The sequence below is a fragment of the Macaca fascicularis genome, chromosome 11 (assembly GCF_037993035.2).
Source record: "Macaca fascicularis isolate 582-1 chromosome 11, T2T-MFA8v1.1".
Taxonomy (NCBI): Eukaryota; Metazoa; Chordata; class Mammalia; order Primates; family Cercopithecidae; genus Macaca; species Macaca fascicularis.
Genome location: NC_088385.1, coordinates 129,999,724 through 130,015,859, shown reverse-complemented (window position 1 = coordinate 130,015,859; position 16,136 = coordinate 129,999,724). Strand labels below are relative to the sequence as shown.

General features: G+C 45.1%; 1 protein-coding gene across 2 annotated transcripts in view; it reads left to right on the top strand.

The window, feature by feature from the left end:
• Nucleotides 1-500: 500 nt before the first annotated feature.
• Nucleotides 501-16,136, top strand: part of VPS37B (VPS37B subunit of ESCRT-I) — a 33,585-nt gene continuing 17,949 nt past the window's right edge. For both annotated transcript variants that reach the window (XR_006690676.2, XM_005572519.4), the window contains exon 1: nucleotides 501-679. Coding sequence is in view for 1 of the 2 variants with exons in the window: in XM_005572519.4 (XP_005572576.3) it covers nucleotides 569-679 (111 nt within the window). In the remaining variant the exon portion in view is untranslated. The remainder of the gene's footprint in view (nucleotides 680-16,136) is intronic.

Here is a 16,136-nt window from a genome sequence, read left to right as displayed (position 1 = left end):
GTTAGCTCCATTTAAGCAGGGGTCCGTTTTGCTTTATTCAGAACTGTATACTCAATGCTCAGTACAGAGTAGGTCTCGAAACATATTTGTTAAATGAATGACGTGGCAGCTCCACAATTCCAAGGAACCAATGACAACTAAAGTTGTTTCCCCATTAAGTATCCGTCTTTTGGGTTCCCTGCATCCGGCTGGGCTCACAGGCTGCAGTAACTTCCTTCCCACTGCAGGTTTTCCCTGGATCACAGTATCTCTCTTCCTGGAGGAAAAAGGCTCTTATGACCTCATGGCGCACTCTCCTGAGTCGCAGTGACGTCATTAATGCGGTCACGCGTCACAGCCCAATCATAGGGCCCTTCCTCCCCCTTTAGAAGTCCCGACTGTCCCTGATAATTCCACTTCACGCGAGCCGCGACACTTACGTCACGTCCGCCCGCCCGCACAATGATGACGTCACGACCCAGGGCTGGCGTCACGTGCCCCCCCCGCGGGGGGCGGCCCTTGAGGGCGGCGCTTCCGGTCGGTGGAGCCTGGTGACCGGAGCGGTGGTGGCGACGGCCGAGACGCGGGGATGGCGGGCGCTGGGAGCGAAGCCCGGTTCGCCGGGCTGTCGCTGGTGCAGCTCAACGAGCTGCTGGAGGACGAGGACCAGCTGACGGAGATGGTGCAGAAGATGGAGGAGGTGAGCCGTGCTGAGCTTAAGGCGGCGTCTGTGGGGCCTCGAGCGGGGTTCGCTCCTCGAGCTGTGGCCGGAGGCGGAGGCGACCGCGGCGCCTCCGGTCGTGTTGAGGGACTGGGTTAGAAATGGGGGCGCTTGGGGAGGGGTTCGGGAGCCAGGGAACCGCGACTGGTGCTTAGGCAGGAATAGGGGGCCTGAGAGGGTGTTTGAGGGACTGAGGGGACCGAGACTAGGGCGGAGGCGGGAAAAAGGGTCCTGAAAAGGGGCTTGGGGAGCCGATTGGGGGTCCTGAGACAAGGTTTTGCGGGGCTGAGGACCTAAGGCTGGGTCTGAAATGGAGATTAGGGAGCCTGGAATGGGAATTTGGGGACTAGAGTGCTATTGTTGGGTCTAGGCGGGAGAGGACGGAATTGGGGGGATCTGAGATTGGTTTGGCAGGAGGAGAGGGGAGAGTAATAGGGGCTGAGTCGGAGGCGAGGATTGGGGGTGATTGAGGGGAACCAATAGCTAGATCTGGTAGAGGTTGAGGGGTTTCCTTTGAGAGGAAAGGTTGGGGGCATCCAGGGGGACTGAGGGAGCTATAGGGGATCAGAGTAGGTTTTGGGGGACTGAGTGGACTAGCCAAATAGGACTCTTAGGAGAGGATTGAGGGTTCCAAGATGGGTTCGGGTGGCCGAGGGTCTGTAGCTGAGTCTGGGAGGTGGTTCTGAGGGGCTTTAAGGGCTGGGCGAGGGTCCCCAGGGTTTGGAGGCGGGAGTCCATGGTCATACCATAGCCAGGGTAAGGTTTGAAGGTTCCCTGTATCTAAGGGGTCCCAAGAGTGCCCCTGGAGTCTGACTTCTTTTGAAGTGGCCCCAGCAGAGTTATGGGGGTTCGTGGATGGGCCTAAGGGTGGCGACAGGATACATTTTTCTTTAAGGGTTGCCCCCTCCACCGAGGAAGGGAAGGTGGGAAATTTCTTGTGGCTGGCTTTGTACCACTGTGTCCCACGTGTCTGAGACTAAGGAAGGTTCCTGGAGCTGTTTCAGGAAGAAGATAAAATGGGGGTTTGGGGCTGGCTGCCAACCCTCACCTCTGAGAGTCAGACCCTGCCCAGCCCCTGGAAGGCATGTGCCAGCTCCTGTTTCTGGTTATCTTCCTTCATACCTTGAGGTGTGGCTTGCTCTGGGGTAGCTGACTTCATCCTTGCGGATTTGCAGTGTGTGCTCCCTTTCTCTCAACCAATTTGGACTCATTCTCGGAAAGTCTGATCTTATGGGTCTGGTTCTCCTCCAGGCAGGTGGGCCCAGGCTAATCCCAGCTCTTCCTGGCCTACCTACCACTCCTTTTTGTCTCCGAAGTCTGAGCCTTCCCACACCTACCGTGCTGAGCCTCTCACCCAGGAGCCCGTGTGGGGGCTTTTGGCTTTCTTTCCGAAGAGGGATTGTTCAGCACCAAGCCAGCCCCCTTAAAAGAGAGCTTGTATGGAGGTTGCACATTCAAAATCCCTGGAAAACCCTCAACAGATCATTGTCCGGAGCTACAGAGAGGCCACTGTAGTAAGATGGTATCAGTCTTTCCATTAATACACCCCTTGTATTCATGGGCTTTGTAACTTGGCACATAATAACGTTGCTCCAAGATGCAATTTACCGCGTTTATGGTCTCCATGTGGCACCTTCCATTTTGGAGAAGAATAAGTGACAAAATCCATCTTTCTTAGCTGAATGAGTTTCATGTCTCCAAAGAAAAAATCTTTGCTTAGTTTCTCTGCTTTTCAGTTGCTGGGAGACCTTTTGTTGATTGTCAGCAGGGTTTTTCTGGTTTAATAATAAAATGATAGGTATATTTTTCTAATGTGTAACACTGCCTACAAGTTATTTTGGTATATGTGACTATTCCGTTGCAGTAAGAACTGAGTACTGTAGCTTTGTTGGTGGAACGTTAATAGAAATAAACTGCATTTAGTGGAGGGAAGATTGTGGAAAGAATCAAGTTCATTCTGTTCACTTGGAGGCTGTTAGGGACAACCTCACCTGTTTCCTCTACCTCAGAACCTGAAGCTCATTTTTTAAAGAGAAAGGTAAATTCATCTGGCAGGATTTTTTTTTTTTTTTTTTGAGTAAAAGTGACCTTCATACCCTTATACCCAAGAGAAGTATTGAGGGGGCCTGAGTGACTCCACTTGATAAGCCTGCATAATTCACGTTAAATTACTCAGCAGTAGTTTGCTTTTCTGGGTGTAGTGCTTTTAAAACACGGAAACAACTTGAAAACCAAAATATCTTAGCTCACCTAGGGAGGATCACTGTCAATCCTGTTGTCCTGGTCATGTGTGGTGCCTTTCTCAGGGAATGGGTGTAATGTGAACAACCAAAATTTTTGTTCATGGTAGCTTTACTCACCTGGTAATGCTATGCATTGGCTTATGTTGGGGGTGATTGTGAGACACAATAGAAGAAAATATTTTATGAACTGTCCACTGTTGACCAAATGGAACATTTGCGATGGCGTGTTAAAGAACATTCTGGCTTTGGAATCACACACTCCAGACTGGACTTGGCCGCTACCCAGCTGTGTGATTGCAGGCAAGTCACTTCACCTGCCTGAGTATCTGTTGGAAAAGGACGACAGTAATACCTATTTTATAGAGTTAATGTGAGGATCAGGTGAGATAGTGCCTGTTAATACTTAACACAGCCCATCAGTAGGGCTCAATAAAAAGTAATTGCAATAATTAATCACTTGTATTAATAGTTCTCTCTTTCTGAAAGAAGACTGACAATCATTAATACCAGATCATCCTCAAAGTTACTAGGATCCCATTTCAAGAATGTTGAGTAAATTATGATTTGCAATTAGCCTAAACAACATTTACCTTTTCCTTGTTTTTTTGAGAAAGGATCTTGCTCTTTTGCCCAGCTGGAGTGCAGTAGTGCAATCTCGGCTCACTGTAACTTCCACCTTCTGGGTTCAAGTGATTCTTGTGCCTCAGCCTCCTGCATAGCTGGGCTCACAGGTGTGTGCCATCACACCCAGCTAATTTTTTTTTTTTTTTTTTTGAGACGGAGTCTTGCTCTGTTGCCCAGGCTGGGGTGCAGTGGCCGGATCTCAGCTCACTGCAAGCTCCACCTCCCGGGTTTACACCATTCTCCTGCCTCAGCCTCCTGAGTAGCTGGGACTACAGGCGCCCGCCACCTCGCCCGGCTAGTTTTTTGTATTTTTTAGTAGAGATGGGGTTTCACCGTGTTAGCCAGGATGGTCTCGATCTCCTGACCTCGTGATCCACCCGTCTCGGCCTCCCAAAGTGCTGGGATTACAGGCTTGAGCCACCGTGCCTGGCCTAATTTTTGTATTTTTAGTAGAGACAGGGTTGAACTATGTTGGCCAGGCTGGTCTTGAACTTCTGGCCTCAAGTGACCCATCTGCCTATCTGCCTAGGCCTCCCAAAGTCTGGGATTACACGTGTGAACCACCATGCCTGGCCCCTTTTCCTTTTTTTTTTTTTTTTAATTCTTTTTTTTGAGACGGAGTCTTGCTCTGTCACCCAGGCTGGAGTGCAGTGGCCGCATCTCAGCTCACAGCAAGCTCCGCCTCCCGGGTTCACGCCATTCTCCTGCCTTAGCCTCCCGAGTAGCTGGGACTAAAGGCGCCTGCCACCTCGCCCGGCTAGTTTTTTGTATTTTTTAGTAGAGACGGGGTTTCACCGTGTTAGCCAGAATGGTCTCGATCTCCTGACCTCGTGATCCGCCCGTCTCGGCCTCCCAAAGTGCTGGGATTACAGGCTTGAGCCACCGCGCCCGGCCCCTTTTCCTTTTTTTAAAATTAATTATTTTTTTTTAAGAGACAGTTTTGGCCGGGCGCGGTGGCTCAAGCCTGTAATCCCAGCACTTTGGGAGGCCGAGGCGGGCGGATCACGAGGTCAGGAGATCGAGACCATCCTGGCTAACATGGTGAAACCCCATTTCTACTAAAAATACAAAAAACTAGCCGGGCGTGGTGGCGGGCGCCTGTAGTCCCAGCTACTCGGAGGCTGAGGCAGGAAAATGGCGTGAACCTGGGAGGCGGAGCTTGCAGTGAGCCGAGATCGCGCCACTGCACTCCAGCCTGTGTGACACAGCGCGAGACTCCGTCTCAAAAAAAAAAAAAAAAAAAAAGACAGTTTTACTCTGTTCCTCAGGCTGGAGTGCAGTGGCAAGATCATAACTTACTGCAGCTAGAAACTGTTAGGCTGAAGCGATCCCCCTGCCTCGGCCTCCCAAGTAGCTAGAACTACTGATACACGCTGACACCAGGTGTATTTATTTATTTATTTATTTTGGAGACAGAGTCTCACTCTGTCACCCAGGCTGGAGTGCAGTGGCGTGATCGCAGCTCACTGCAACCTCTGCCTCCCGGGTTCAAGCGATTCTCCTGCCTCAGCCTCCCGAATAGCTGGGATTACAGGCTCCCGCCAGCACTCCCTGCTAATTTTTTTGTATTTTTAGTAGAGACAGGGTTTCAGCATGTTGGCCAGGCTGGTTTTGAACTCCTGACCTCAGGTTATCCGCCCACCTCGGCCTCCTGGAGTGCTAGAATTACAGGCATGAGCCACTGCACCCCACCGCCACCAGCTAATTTTTTATTTTTGTTTTTTTGTAGAGATGGGGTCTTGTTATGTTGCCTCTTGAATTCCTGGCCCTAAACCATCCTACTGCCTTGGTTTCCCAAAGTGCTGGGATTACAGGCATGAGTCACCATGCCCATCCAAACATTTACCTTTCTGTGGTCAAAATGAGTATGTATTTGAGTAGGTATAGGATGAAATGGTAAATAAAACAGGCCTTTCACAGCGTAGAATCTCTTAACCTGAACTGAAGGATTTCTTTTTTTTTTCTAATTGGCAGAAGGAAGTGTTTTAAATTGTAGAGTAAGGCTTCTTTAAGCCTGAGGGGATATTTTGTGGAGGCTGGAAAATGTGGCTAGGTTTTGAAAACATTCGCTGTTAGGTTTAAGTGCAGCTGTTCATTAGGCTTCACTTACATTGTTTTAATTGTGGCGTGTGAGTTTCAGTGCAGTTTAAGTAGTGAACATGATTTCGGAGCTACAGTCTCATTTTCTGGGCCTGTGTGTCAGTTTCTCTCTTCCTGTTCCTCCTGTTCATTATGCAATTCCCTAAATGTAGTATATCCTTCATGATCTTATGCTCTTGCCTGTGCTGCAGGCTGATGTTTCATATGCATGTATTTTATTTTTATTTAAAGTTATTTTTACATGGCAGTGGAATGCGCCTTCATCTGCCCACATTAACCCCATTGGACTTGCAGGGCACACCCTTAAAAGGAACTGTCGCTTACGGGATTAGGCAACTAAACCGGACCTCTTGAGTCACTTCTTCACTCTGCTTTCTGAGGAAGTGCTGATTGGTTGCTGCTAACTAAAGATTCCACTAAAGATTCAAATTGGGGAATCTTTGTTCCCATGGCTTGAAACTGCCCATGCCTGTGTGAAAAAATGCTGAGGGTCTGAAAGACAGATTGTTTTGTAGAAAGTAAAGAGCTCTGGTCTGGAAGAAGCTGTTTCCCTAAGGCGTGTTCGGGTGTGATTTGTGTGTGGGGCTGAAAGCTACTGCATGAATCATAATGGCTCATTGAAACGTATTGACCTTGCTTTAAATCCAGAGACCGGCTCCTGAACACACTCTGAATCCTGGTGAGACTGTGTTTTAGAAGCTAAGATTTGCACTCTAAGTATAATACTACTGGAGTTTTTTATCCATGTTGTATAATCATTATGTACCTATACAGGCTTCAACTTTTACGTTTAAATCTTTTCCATGGACCTTTTACGTGAGTAAAAAATTTACTGTGCCTAGGAATATCTACTGAAATTCAGTTGTATGCCAGTTTATCGGTAAGTGAAGCATCAAGATTTCATGGAAAGCACGGAGCTGAGTTGTGTGACCTTCTTTAAGTGACTTAAACCCTGTGCTTCAGTTTCCTCAACTGTAAAGGAAGGATAATATGCCTGCCTTTTAGGGTACTTGTAAGGCTAAATGTCACAACAGAAGTGGTACAGAAGAAGCATTCAGTAGAGGCCAGCTCCCTTTTTTTTAAGATGCAATTTTCAGAATATGTAGACTAGCTTAGATGAAATTTGATCAATTTATTTAGTTGCTCTTGTGCATTTGCTAAAAGTGCAGTGGGGGTGGCATTCCACAGTGGTCAGAGTCAGAACTGGCTTTTGATACCAGCAGTGTGACATTTTGACAAGTATTTAGTCTTTTTAATTGTAGTTACCTCACTGGAAATTAAGGAGAAAATAACAATAACTTTTTCATAGCATTGTTGAGTAGATTAAATGAAATCAGTATGTAAGCTGCCTAATACCGTACTTAGCACAGAGTGAACACTTGGTAGATAATTATTGTTAGCTGAAAGGTGTGGTCTCCTTGATGCCCAAATGGAAGATTCCATTTCAGTTCCACAGCTGTTGTACACTTCCATGTGCAGGGCATTGTAAAGGATAGATACACAAGTGGGACATAATCCCTAGGTTATAATTTGGGAATAAACTAAATACAGAGATGTCTACAATACAAGAGGGAATAGGGAGTTTCAGTTAGATGAAGGGCTCTAGAGGAGGATGGTGGTGATGGTGGCATAATAATGTGAATGTACTCCGTGCCGCTGAACTGTCAATTGTTCTCTTAAAAATGGTTACGATGGAAAATTTTATGTATATTTTACCACAGTTTTTTTAAAAAAGAGAATAAGAAAAAGGCCAGGCTGGGTGCAGTGGATGTAATCTTAGCACTTTGGAAAGCCGAGGTGGGAAGATTACTTAAGCCCAGTAGTTTGAGACCAATCTGGGCAATATGGCGAAACTCCATATCTACCAAAAAAAAAAAAATTAGCCAGGCGTAGTGACACACACCTGTAGTCCCAGATATTCCAGAGGCTAAGGTGGGAGAATTGCCTGAGCCTGGGAGGTTGAGGCTGTGGTGAGCCATGATCATGCCACTGCACTTCAGCCTGGATGATAGAGTGAGACTATCAAAAAAAAAAAAAAAAAAAAAAGCCAGATGTGAATTCTAAATGACATTGAAGTTCAGATGAAAAAGCTCTCTGGCTGCATTATGTTTCTGATGCAAGAGGCAGACTTTGTTTTCTAACTTACGTCCCCACAAAACAAGAGACAGACTTTGATAGGTAGGTAAGCGTTAAGAAAATAAATTATTAAATAGGATAATATCTACCAGAGGACACAGAGAATAAGGAACATTGTGTACCTGCCACCCAGCTGAGGAAGTAAACACTGCCAACCAGTGGAACCTCCCGCCTCGTGCTCTGCCCTCAGTGTGCTCTTCCCCATGCCCACTGTCGTGAATTAGTTATTTCTCTGAGTAGGTCTTTGGTGGACAAAAATGGGGGGGCTTGGGAGGAAGTGACACAGGCACAGAGGCAGGAAAGCAGGGACGGGTTGTCCAATGAGCGAGTTCTCATCTACTTTGGCCAGGTGGCATGTACTTGTGTGTAGAGAAATGACAAGAAATAGGGCTGGTGAGGGAGAGTGTCAGGGTGTGCGCCCCGTGGTGGTTAATTTAGGAGGAAACGGGGAGCTTCATGACCATTTTGGAGCAGAGAAGCAGTCAGGTGAAACTGCTTTTTTTGTTTTTTTCTTTTTTTTTGTGAGACGGAGTTTCACTCTTGTTGTCCAGGCTGGAGTGCAATGGCGCGATCTCGGCTCACCGCAACCTCTGCCTCCCAGGTTCAAGCGATTCTCCTGCCTCAGCCTCCCGAGTAGCTGGGATTACAGGCACGCGCCACCACGCCCGGCTAATTTTGTATTTTTAATAGAGACGGGATTTCTCCACGTTTGTCAGGCTGGTCTAGAACTCCTGACCTCAGGTGATCCGCCCACCTTGGCCTCCCAAAGTGCTGGGGTTACAGGCATGAGCCACTACTCCCGGCCTGAAACTGATCTTTAGGAAGGTTAATCTGGCAGCAGAGCGTGAGTTGGCTTGACGTGGCAGGACCAGGTTGGCTTCGGAAGTGGAGGTTAGGAAGAAATTAGGATTTGAGCTAGGGCTCTGGGAGAGGTATTCGGACCAGCTGGCCAGACTCCCTTTCTCATGTCCCTTCTCTTGCTGACCTTCTGAAGTGCTTTTCCCACCTCAGTCACAAGCACGTGGTCCCTTAGCTTCTTTGTATACCTCTCCTGTGGCATTTGACACACATTTTGTAAGTCACTTCCCTGTGTCTCCCACTGGCTTGGGTGCTGCATTTTGTCATGTTTGTCTTTTTGTCCTTGGCACTCAGCACAGTGCCTGGCACCCAGGATGTGCCTGGTGAGTGCTGCTGAGTGAGTGGTGATAACCGGGCTTCAAGTGGAAGTGAGTAGGAGATGGGGCTCTGGTGAGTGGGGAGGGGAGGGGCAGTAGGGGTGCAGGAAGGATGGAGTCATTGAGGCCGGGTTAGGCTGAGCATGAGGGATGGGCAGGGCTCTGTCCCGCAAGCAGTTGGAGTGTGGTTCTGGAGCTCAGGGAGAATGCTCTGCTTGGAGATAGAAATTCGAGCCACTCTCCTCCAAGTGCTTGTGGAAATCAAGAAGAATATAAAAGTTTGAAAGGCCACTAGGAGCTATTAGTGGGTTGGGAGAAGGAAAGAGGTGCCATGGAAGGGATTGGAGAAACGAGAGAAACAAGTTGGATGACCTAACATCCTGTTAGAGACTGGCTGGAAGAGGAACCCAGAAGTAGACTGCACTGTTTGACCCTCACCGGTCGGTTGTATGCAGAGTGGTTGTGCTCTTGAGCTGAGGAATGCCAGCCTTGTTGCCTCTTTGGCTTCGATTACAGTATTTGTAGCAGAATGTTGCTATTCATGCCAAGTACGCAGTGGGAGGTGATCTAGAAGACCGTGTGTCAGCCACTCGTAGGTAATCACTGGCGCTCAGAACATGCTGAGACAAGAGTTCTCGTTGGTTTATTTCCTTCCCCAGCCATGTGAGTTTTCAAATTTCATCATTGGAAATGATGTCTTACCCAGTGATACAAAAGCAGAGGAAGGGTCTTTGTAGAATTTCTTCCAAGCAAAGAATGAAAGTAGAGAGGTGACTTAGCTTTGTTGTCTCTAGAATATACTTTGTCAAAGGGTTTATGTGAAAAGTGGATATTTGAATAATTTGTTATATTTCAAGCAGTGTTATAACTAATGCTTCTTTTAAATCAAACCTTTTATTATCTCCAAGGTTAACTGATGGCACCTCGAGGTTATATTTATATCTGCAGCCCAGTGTCTAGGATAGTAGAGGAACATAGTGCTAATTAATGATTGTCATCAGCGCTGAGTGTGGTGGCTCACACCTTATATCCAGCTTCTCCGAAGGCTGAGATGGGAGGATCTCTTGAGCCCCACGAGTTTGAGACCAGCCTGGATGACATAGTGAGACCCTGTCTCTTAAAAAAAAAAAAAAAAAGTGGGCTAAAATGTTTGCCATCAGACAGCAGTTTTCATTAATGTGAACATGACTGAGGTCAGGAAGTTTATTCATGTACCCAGCCTTTGCGGAGCACCAGTGGTGTGCCACTTGGGGGATGTGAAACCAGTAAACCACATAGTTTTCATCATTTAGGATCATGCAGGTGTACAGGGTACCCGTGAAACCCAGTAGTGAGGCCAACATGCTGGTGGGGGGAGATCCAGTAGTGAGGCCAACATGCTGGTGGGGGGAGATCCAGTAGTGAGGCCAACATGCTGGTGGGGGGGATCCAGTAGTGAGGCCAACATGCTGGTGGGGGGAGATCCAGTAGCCTTTGGAAGTGGGGGGTCAGCAGGGAGTGTTTCCTGGAGAAGATGAATGACTCATAAGTTGTGATTCAGAGAATGAGTTAAGAGTTAGCCAGGTAATGAGGGAGAAGGGCTCCCAGGCATATGGGAGGAACAAAGGCACTTAGGGAAGAAGCTGGGACAGAGGGAGAGTGTGTGTGTGCACAGGAATATTATAAGCATTGCTGGAGGGACCAGGGCAGGGCGTAGTAGGGGCTGAGGCCCAAGAGGCAGCCAGGGACCAGATGGCCTCATATGCCCTGTTAAGGAGCTTGGGCTTGATCCTCTAGGCAGGGAGCCGTTGGAGGATTTAAGCCAGGGAGTGCGGTGGTTGGTCACACTCACCATTTATGTAGATGCATCTGGCAGACAGGGGAAGGATGGATTTGAGGGGATGAGATTAGAAAGCTGGGATATGAGTTAGGAGGCTGAAAGATGGTTGAGAAAAATGATCTTTGGGCAGCTCAGATAACTGACTTCAAGGACACATACTGGACTCATAGCAGAGCCTGCTGAGTCTTGCTTTGCTCACAGTTCAAATAATAATTCACTTAGTCATATGGTTTATCTACCAGTGGCAAATGTTAACACTAGGGAAAAACTAGAAGAGCCAATAACATCATCAAGAAATAAGTGACAGAAAGAGGAGGCAAAAGTCATAAAAGCTGCACAAAAATTGGAAAGTTAACTGTTGAAGCATCACGGTTAAGACAGGATTTGGGTTGCTAGGAAACTTTGGGGCAAGTATTTAACCTTCCTAAATGTCAATTTCCTCCTCTTTAAAATGGGAGTTAGTAATACCATCCTTATTGAGTTATTCTGGGGATTAAATCAGATAATGTGTATAAACTGCTTTACACCATGCCTGGCAAGAAAAAGAACCCAGTAAGTGGAAGCTGTTGCTGTGAATACATTTTGTGGCTGTTTGACTAGGGCAGTGTTTCCCTTAGATCTCTAATTTTGTGGATGTTAATTGTATTATAATGACATTAAAAAGAGTTCCATGGTAAATAAATTTGGGAATTAAAGAGGGGTTTGTGTTTTGTTTTTTTGAGACAGGGTCTCACTCTGTTGCCCAGGCTAGAGTGTGTTGGCATGACCATAGTTCACTACAGCTTCCATCAAACGAGCCTCCTGAGTAACTGGGATTACAGGCGCTTGCCAGTATGCCTGGCTAACTTTTTTGATTTCTAATGTAGATGAGGTCTTACTATGGTTGCCTAGGCTGGTCTCAAACTCCTGAGCTCAAGCAGTCCTTCTGCCTTCGCCTCTCAAGTGTTGGGATTGTAGGTGTGAGCCAACACACCGGCCAAGAGGGGTTTTGTTTTGTTTCTTCTGCTGGAGTGTGTGGTGAAGTTCCAGAGGGGCAGCTTACACAGTATTTCTCATTCACACTTGATTGCAGAGCTCTTAGAAAAGCTCACAGGACTGGGTCCTTGGGGGCACACTTTGGCAAGTGCTTATTTAGGGGAGAAGCATACCTGTCTGCCTCCATAGCCCGAGGGCATTGCTCTATCAGAGACAGCATCACAGTGACTTGATATTCATCCCGACAATTCTAGATCCTCAAGGAAAGCTACCTTAGTTTCATGTACTCTGTTTAAGAAGGCAGGGAAGTATAATAGTATGTTTTATTTCTGATCCCAACTAATCAAACTTTTAAAAATAATAGTTTTTACATGTTTATTATAGAAAATTTGGAAAACACAGAAAGCCATAGAGAAGAAAAGCGTAATCACATCATATCACTACCCAGAGATAAACACTGCTAAAGCATTTAAGTTTTTTTCCTTTGTTGTTTCCTTTTGGGATGATTTTTTAGAGTTTTTGTAGAGGTTTTTGATTTTAACCTAAAGTTATACTCTGGGTATTTTCTTATTTTTTAAATCAGAGTATTCTTACATGACATGATTTTTAACAACTACGTGATATTTCATGTGGATATATCATTTATATAACCATTCCTTTATTGGATATTTAGGCACTTTTTTGCTGTCATAAATTATAATGCAATTAACATCTTTGAAATCTGTTTAAAACAAATCTGTTAAAGAAATCAACATTTAACTTTTTTTTGTCTTGTCTAGGCAGTTTTTAGGTAAAATATCTGATCCCTTACATGAGATAAGATTATATAGGTTTTTCATTATGAAATTTCAGTGGAGTAATCTCAACAGATTCTCTTTTGACTAATCCCTTTCCCTACCCACAGACTGAAAACAAAATTCCATTATTAGAATAGCATTTTCTCATTTAAACAGAATAGAAGATGAGTAATTGGAGTCATGTGAGAGTTAAATTTTATCTGTTGAACCAAATTCCAGGTCAGGTGTTGGAAAGTTCATGTCATGATGTATTTTGAATGTAAAAACAAAATTGTCAAAAACAAAATTGTCAGTCTTTTTTTTTTTTTTTTTTTTTTTTTTTTTGAGACGGAGTCTCGCTTTGTCACCCAGGCTGGAGTGCAGTGGCCGGATCTCAGCTCACTGCAAGCTCCGCCTCCCGGGTTTACGCCATTCTCCTGCCTCAGCCTCCCGAGTAGCTGGGACTACAGGCGCCCGCCACCACGCCCGGCTAGTTTTTTTTTTTTGTATTTTTAGTAGAGACGGGGTTTCACCATATTAGCCAGGATGGTCTCGATCTCCTGACCTCGTGATCCGCCCGTCTCGGCCTCCCAAAGTGCTGGGATTACAGGCTTGAGCCACCGCGCCCGGCCAAGATACAGTCTTAATAAACGTAAATCCAGGGTCCACCTGGATAGGCACTTTCTTATTTGCACCTGTGTAAAGACTAGTCCGGAGAATTCTTAGACATGAATTTCCAGAAATTGTGGTAAAAAGGAAATAGAGATGAGGGGGAAAAAAACAAACCAAACAAACCAACCCTAAGCTCTTCCTAAACAAATGAATGCTTTGGTCGTTGGTCCTGGCCAGAAACTATTAATAAGAAAATCAGAATTTAGGAATTCTGTCTTCCATAAACTTTTTTTTTTGGAATGGGAGGGGAGTAGAAGCTATTAACTGACACCCCTCATGGTCATGTGGTCATGACTAGGTGTCTGGATGTTTCTGCTCTGACACTGGAATCTCATACTTACACAGGGTCAAATGTGTTCACTCCCAGATCTGTTCATTCTGGTTTTCTTATAGTAATTCTGTGATTTCATTAAATCCGGGGGCAACTGATGAACCACGAGTGCAAGGAGAAAGTTATTTCTACAAAAACTGTCAACTGAGTGCTTTGGAAAGCATTGATATAAATTGATTCTCTCAAAAGAAAACTTGGTGGTGAATTAGTTGTGGGCTAGATAGGGGGAAAGTGGAAGAATTCCCAAAGGATTCTGCCCTCTGATTGCTTATCCAGTGTCCAGTTCTCACCCCACATGAAAAGACCTGGTCTATTTGAAAACGAACTTTTGGAACTTGAACTAGTGGACCCATTCTCTTAAGAAAAGACCTTTACCTTAAATAAAACGTTGACAATAGATCTTTACAATGTTTAGTGTGTGCTTTAACCAAACTGCTCAGTTACAGGCCCTAACTGGTTCTGATGATGTGGAGTGGAGGGCTCCGCTGTGCATTTCCTGGCCATTACTGCTGAGATTCTAGTTCAGAAGGTCTAGGATAGAGCCAAGGGACAAAGGCAGTTAACTTTGTGATCCGTGTGGGTGTCCCATCTTGTCTTCTGATCCTCACTCCTGCCCTCCTCCATCTGAGGTCTCCAGTTATTCTAAAGCCAGTTAGGACATTTTATAACATGTGCCAGTTACCAGAACCATTCACACCTGTTACTATATTTATTTATTACTGACACCATTATCCACATAAGAAATCCAAGAAGAAGGGAGAGCTTGTTTTTCCTCTGAGTCTTAGAAAATAAGTCTTCTGGCCGGGCGCTGTGGCTCACGTCTGTAATCCCAGCAATTTGGGAGGCCAAGGCGGGCAGATCACGAGGTCAAGAGATTGAGACCATCCTGGCCAACATGGTGAAACCCCATCTCTACTAAAAATACAAAAATTAGCTGGGTATTGTGGCACACGCCTGTAGTTGCAGTTACTCGGGAGGCTGAGGCTGGTTGAACCTGGGAGGCAGAGGTTGTGGTGAGCTGAGATCGTGCCACTGCAGTCCAGCCTGGTGACAAGAGTGAGACTCTGTCTCAAAAAAAAAAAAAAAAAGTCTTCTAGGAAAAACCAAACCCATCCCTGGTAAGTTGTGCCTGCCAGCCCTAGAAACTGTCAAGTGTGTCACTTTCCATCTTCCCTAGGAATAGTCCATTTATTTTTGAGCCTAGCTTTTTGTGTTTCTGTGGTTAGCTGCACTTAGACATACCAATTTTTAGATTCACGTTGGCTACATATGGAGGGGATCGTCTGAGTCTAGATGCCACTGTCTGCTCATTTTCGAGGGAAGCAAGTTTTCTCTCAAGAAGGATTTTGATGTCTCTGATAAAAATAGCTGTCTTTATTAATCTAATAGTTGGAAGTTAGAGGTTCTGTGTGTTGAGTGGGTTGTTTGGTGGAGCATTCGATAAGCAGCTGGTAAGTTTCCTTCCTGAGTGGGCTGTAGCCTTGGAGATGGTTTCACACAGCCCCCAGGATTGTCATATTTTAGGACTGTTTCATAATGTTCTCCGATTCTTTAACTTTATTTCTGTATTTTCAGATCTTTAAATTTTGTCAACATGTTAAATAGTCCAACTCCGCAACTGTTTTTTTCAGTAAAACTGAAGATTTGAATTGAATTAAGCCACATTAATGTGTTTACAGCACATCTGTGGGACATCGTAGGCTTGGATTACAGGCTTCACCCGAAGGCCTGAATTCAGGTGGAGACTGGTGAAATTAGTTTGTCATTGGGAATATCTTTCTACTGAATGAAGGTGAATTTGGGCTTTTAAGTAACCTAGTCGTTAATGTAAAGCCCAAACTCAAATTGCATGTTACTTTGGTGAAATTTACCTTGAAATTAGTTGGTGCGATAAATCAAATACAGTAAAATGAAAAGAGATGCAGTTAACCTAGCTGAATATATGGCAGCCTTTCTTTTTCAAACCTAACCCATAAGCCTGCTGCATTTAAGGTCTTAATGCAATTTGAGAATATTTCTAGCAGTAGAATAGTACAAAAGCTAAGATTTGTTTTACTCCTTTTCTTTGTATTATAGATAACTTTGAATTTAATTTTATCTGGAGAAGAAAAGATCAAAATCAAATTTCACACCAAAAGGAACTAGTATTCCTTTGAGAGGGGCCAGCTCAGCTTGGGGTCAGCAAATGTACCGGATGGGTCTTAGACATATTTTACTGGAGAGCAGGACAGCAGTGGTGTCCCAGAACAGCCTTTTAGCAGAGACAAAAAATTCATTACTTCATAATGATACTCCCAAAAAGCTTATTGGTCATTTTTGGAGGTTGCTCAGGTATGAACTCAGTCTTCCAAAAGTTAGTTTAAAAGGAAAAAAAAAAAAAAGCATTTATGCTGCTTTTCCTGTATAAACTGTATTTCACATAGTCAAATAGATGAGGCAAAAAGCCTTTTATAGAAGAAATTGAGCCAACACATGCAGAGGATATTAAAAGATTATTGTTAATTTTGCTAAATGTGATTATGGCATTGTAGCTAGGGTTAAAAAGTTCTTACCTGTTAGAAATATAAAATTTTTAAGTGTGAAGG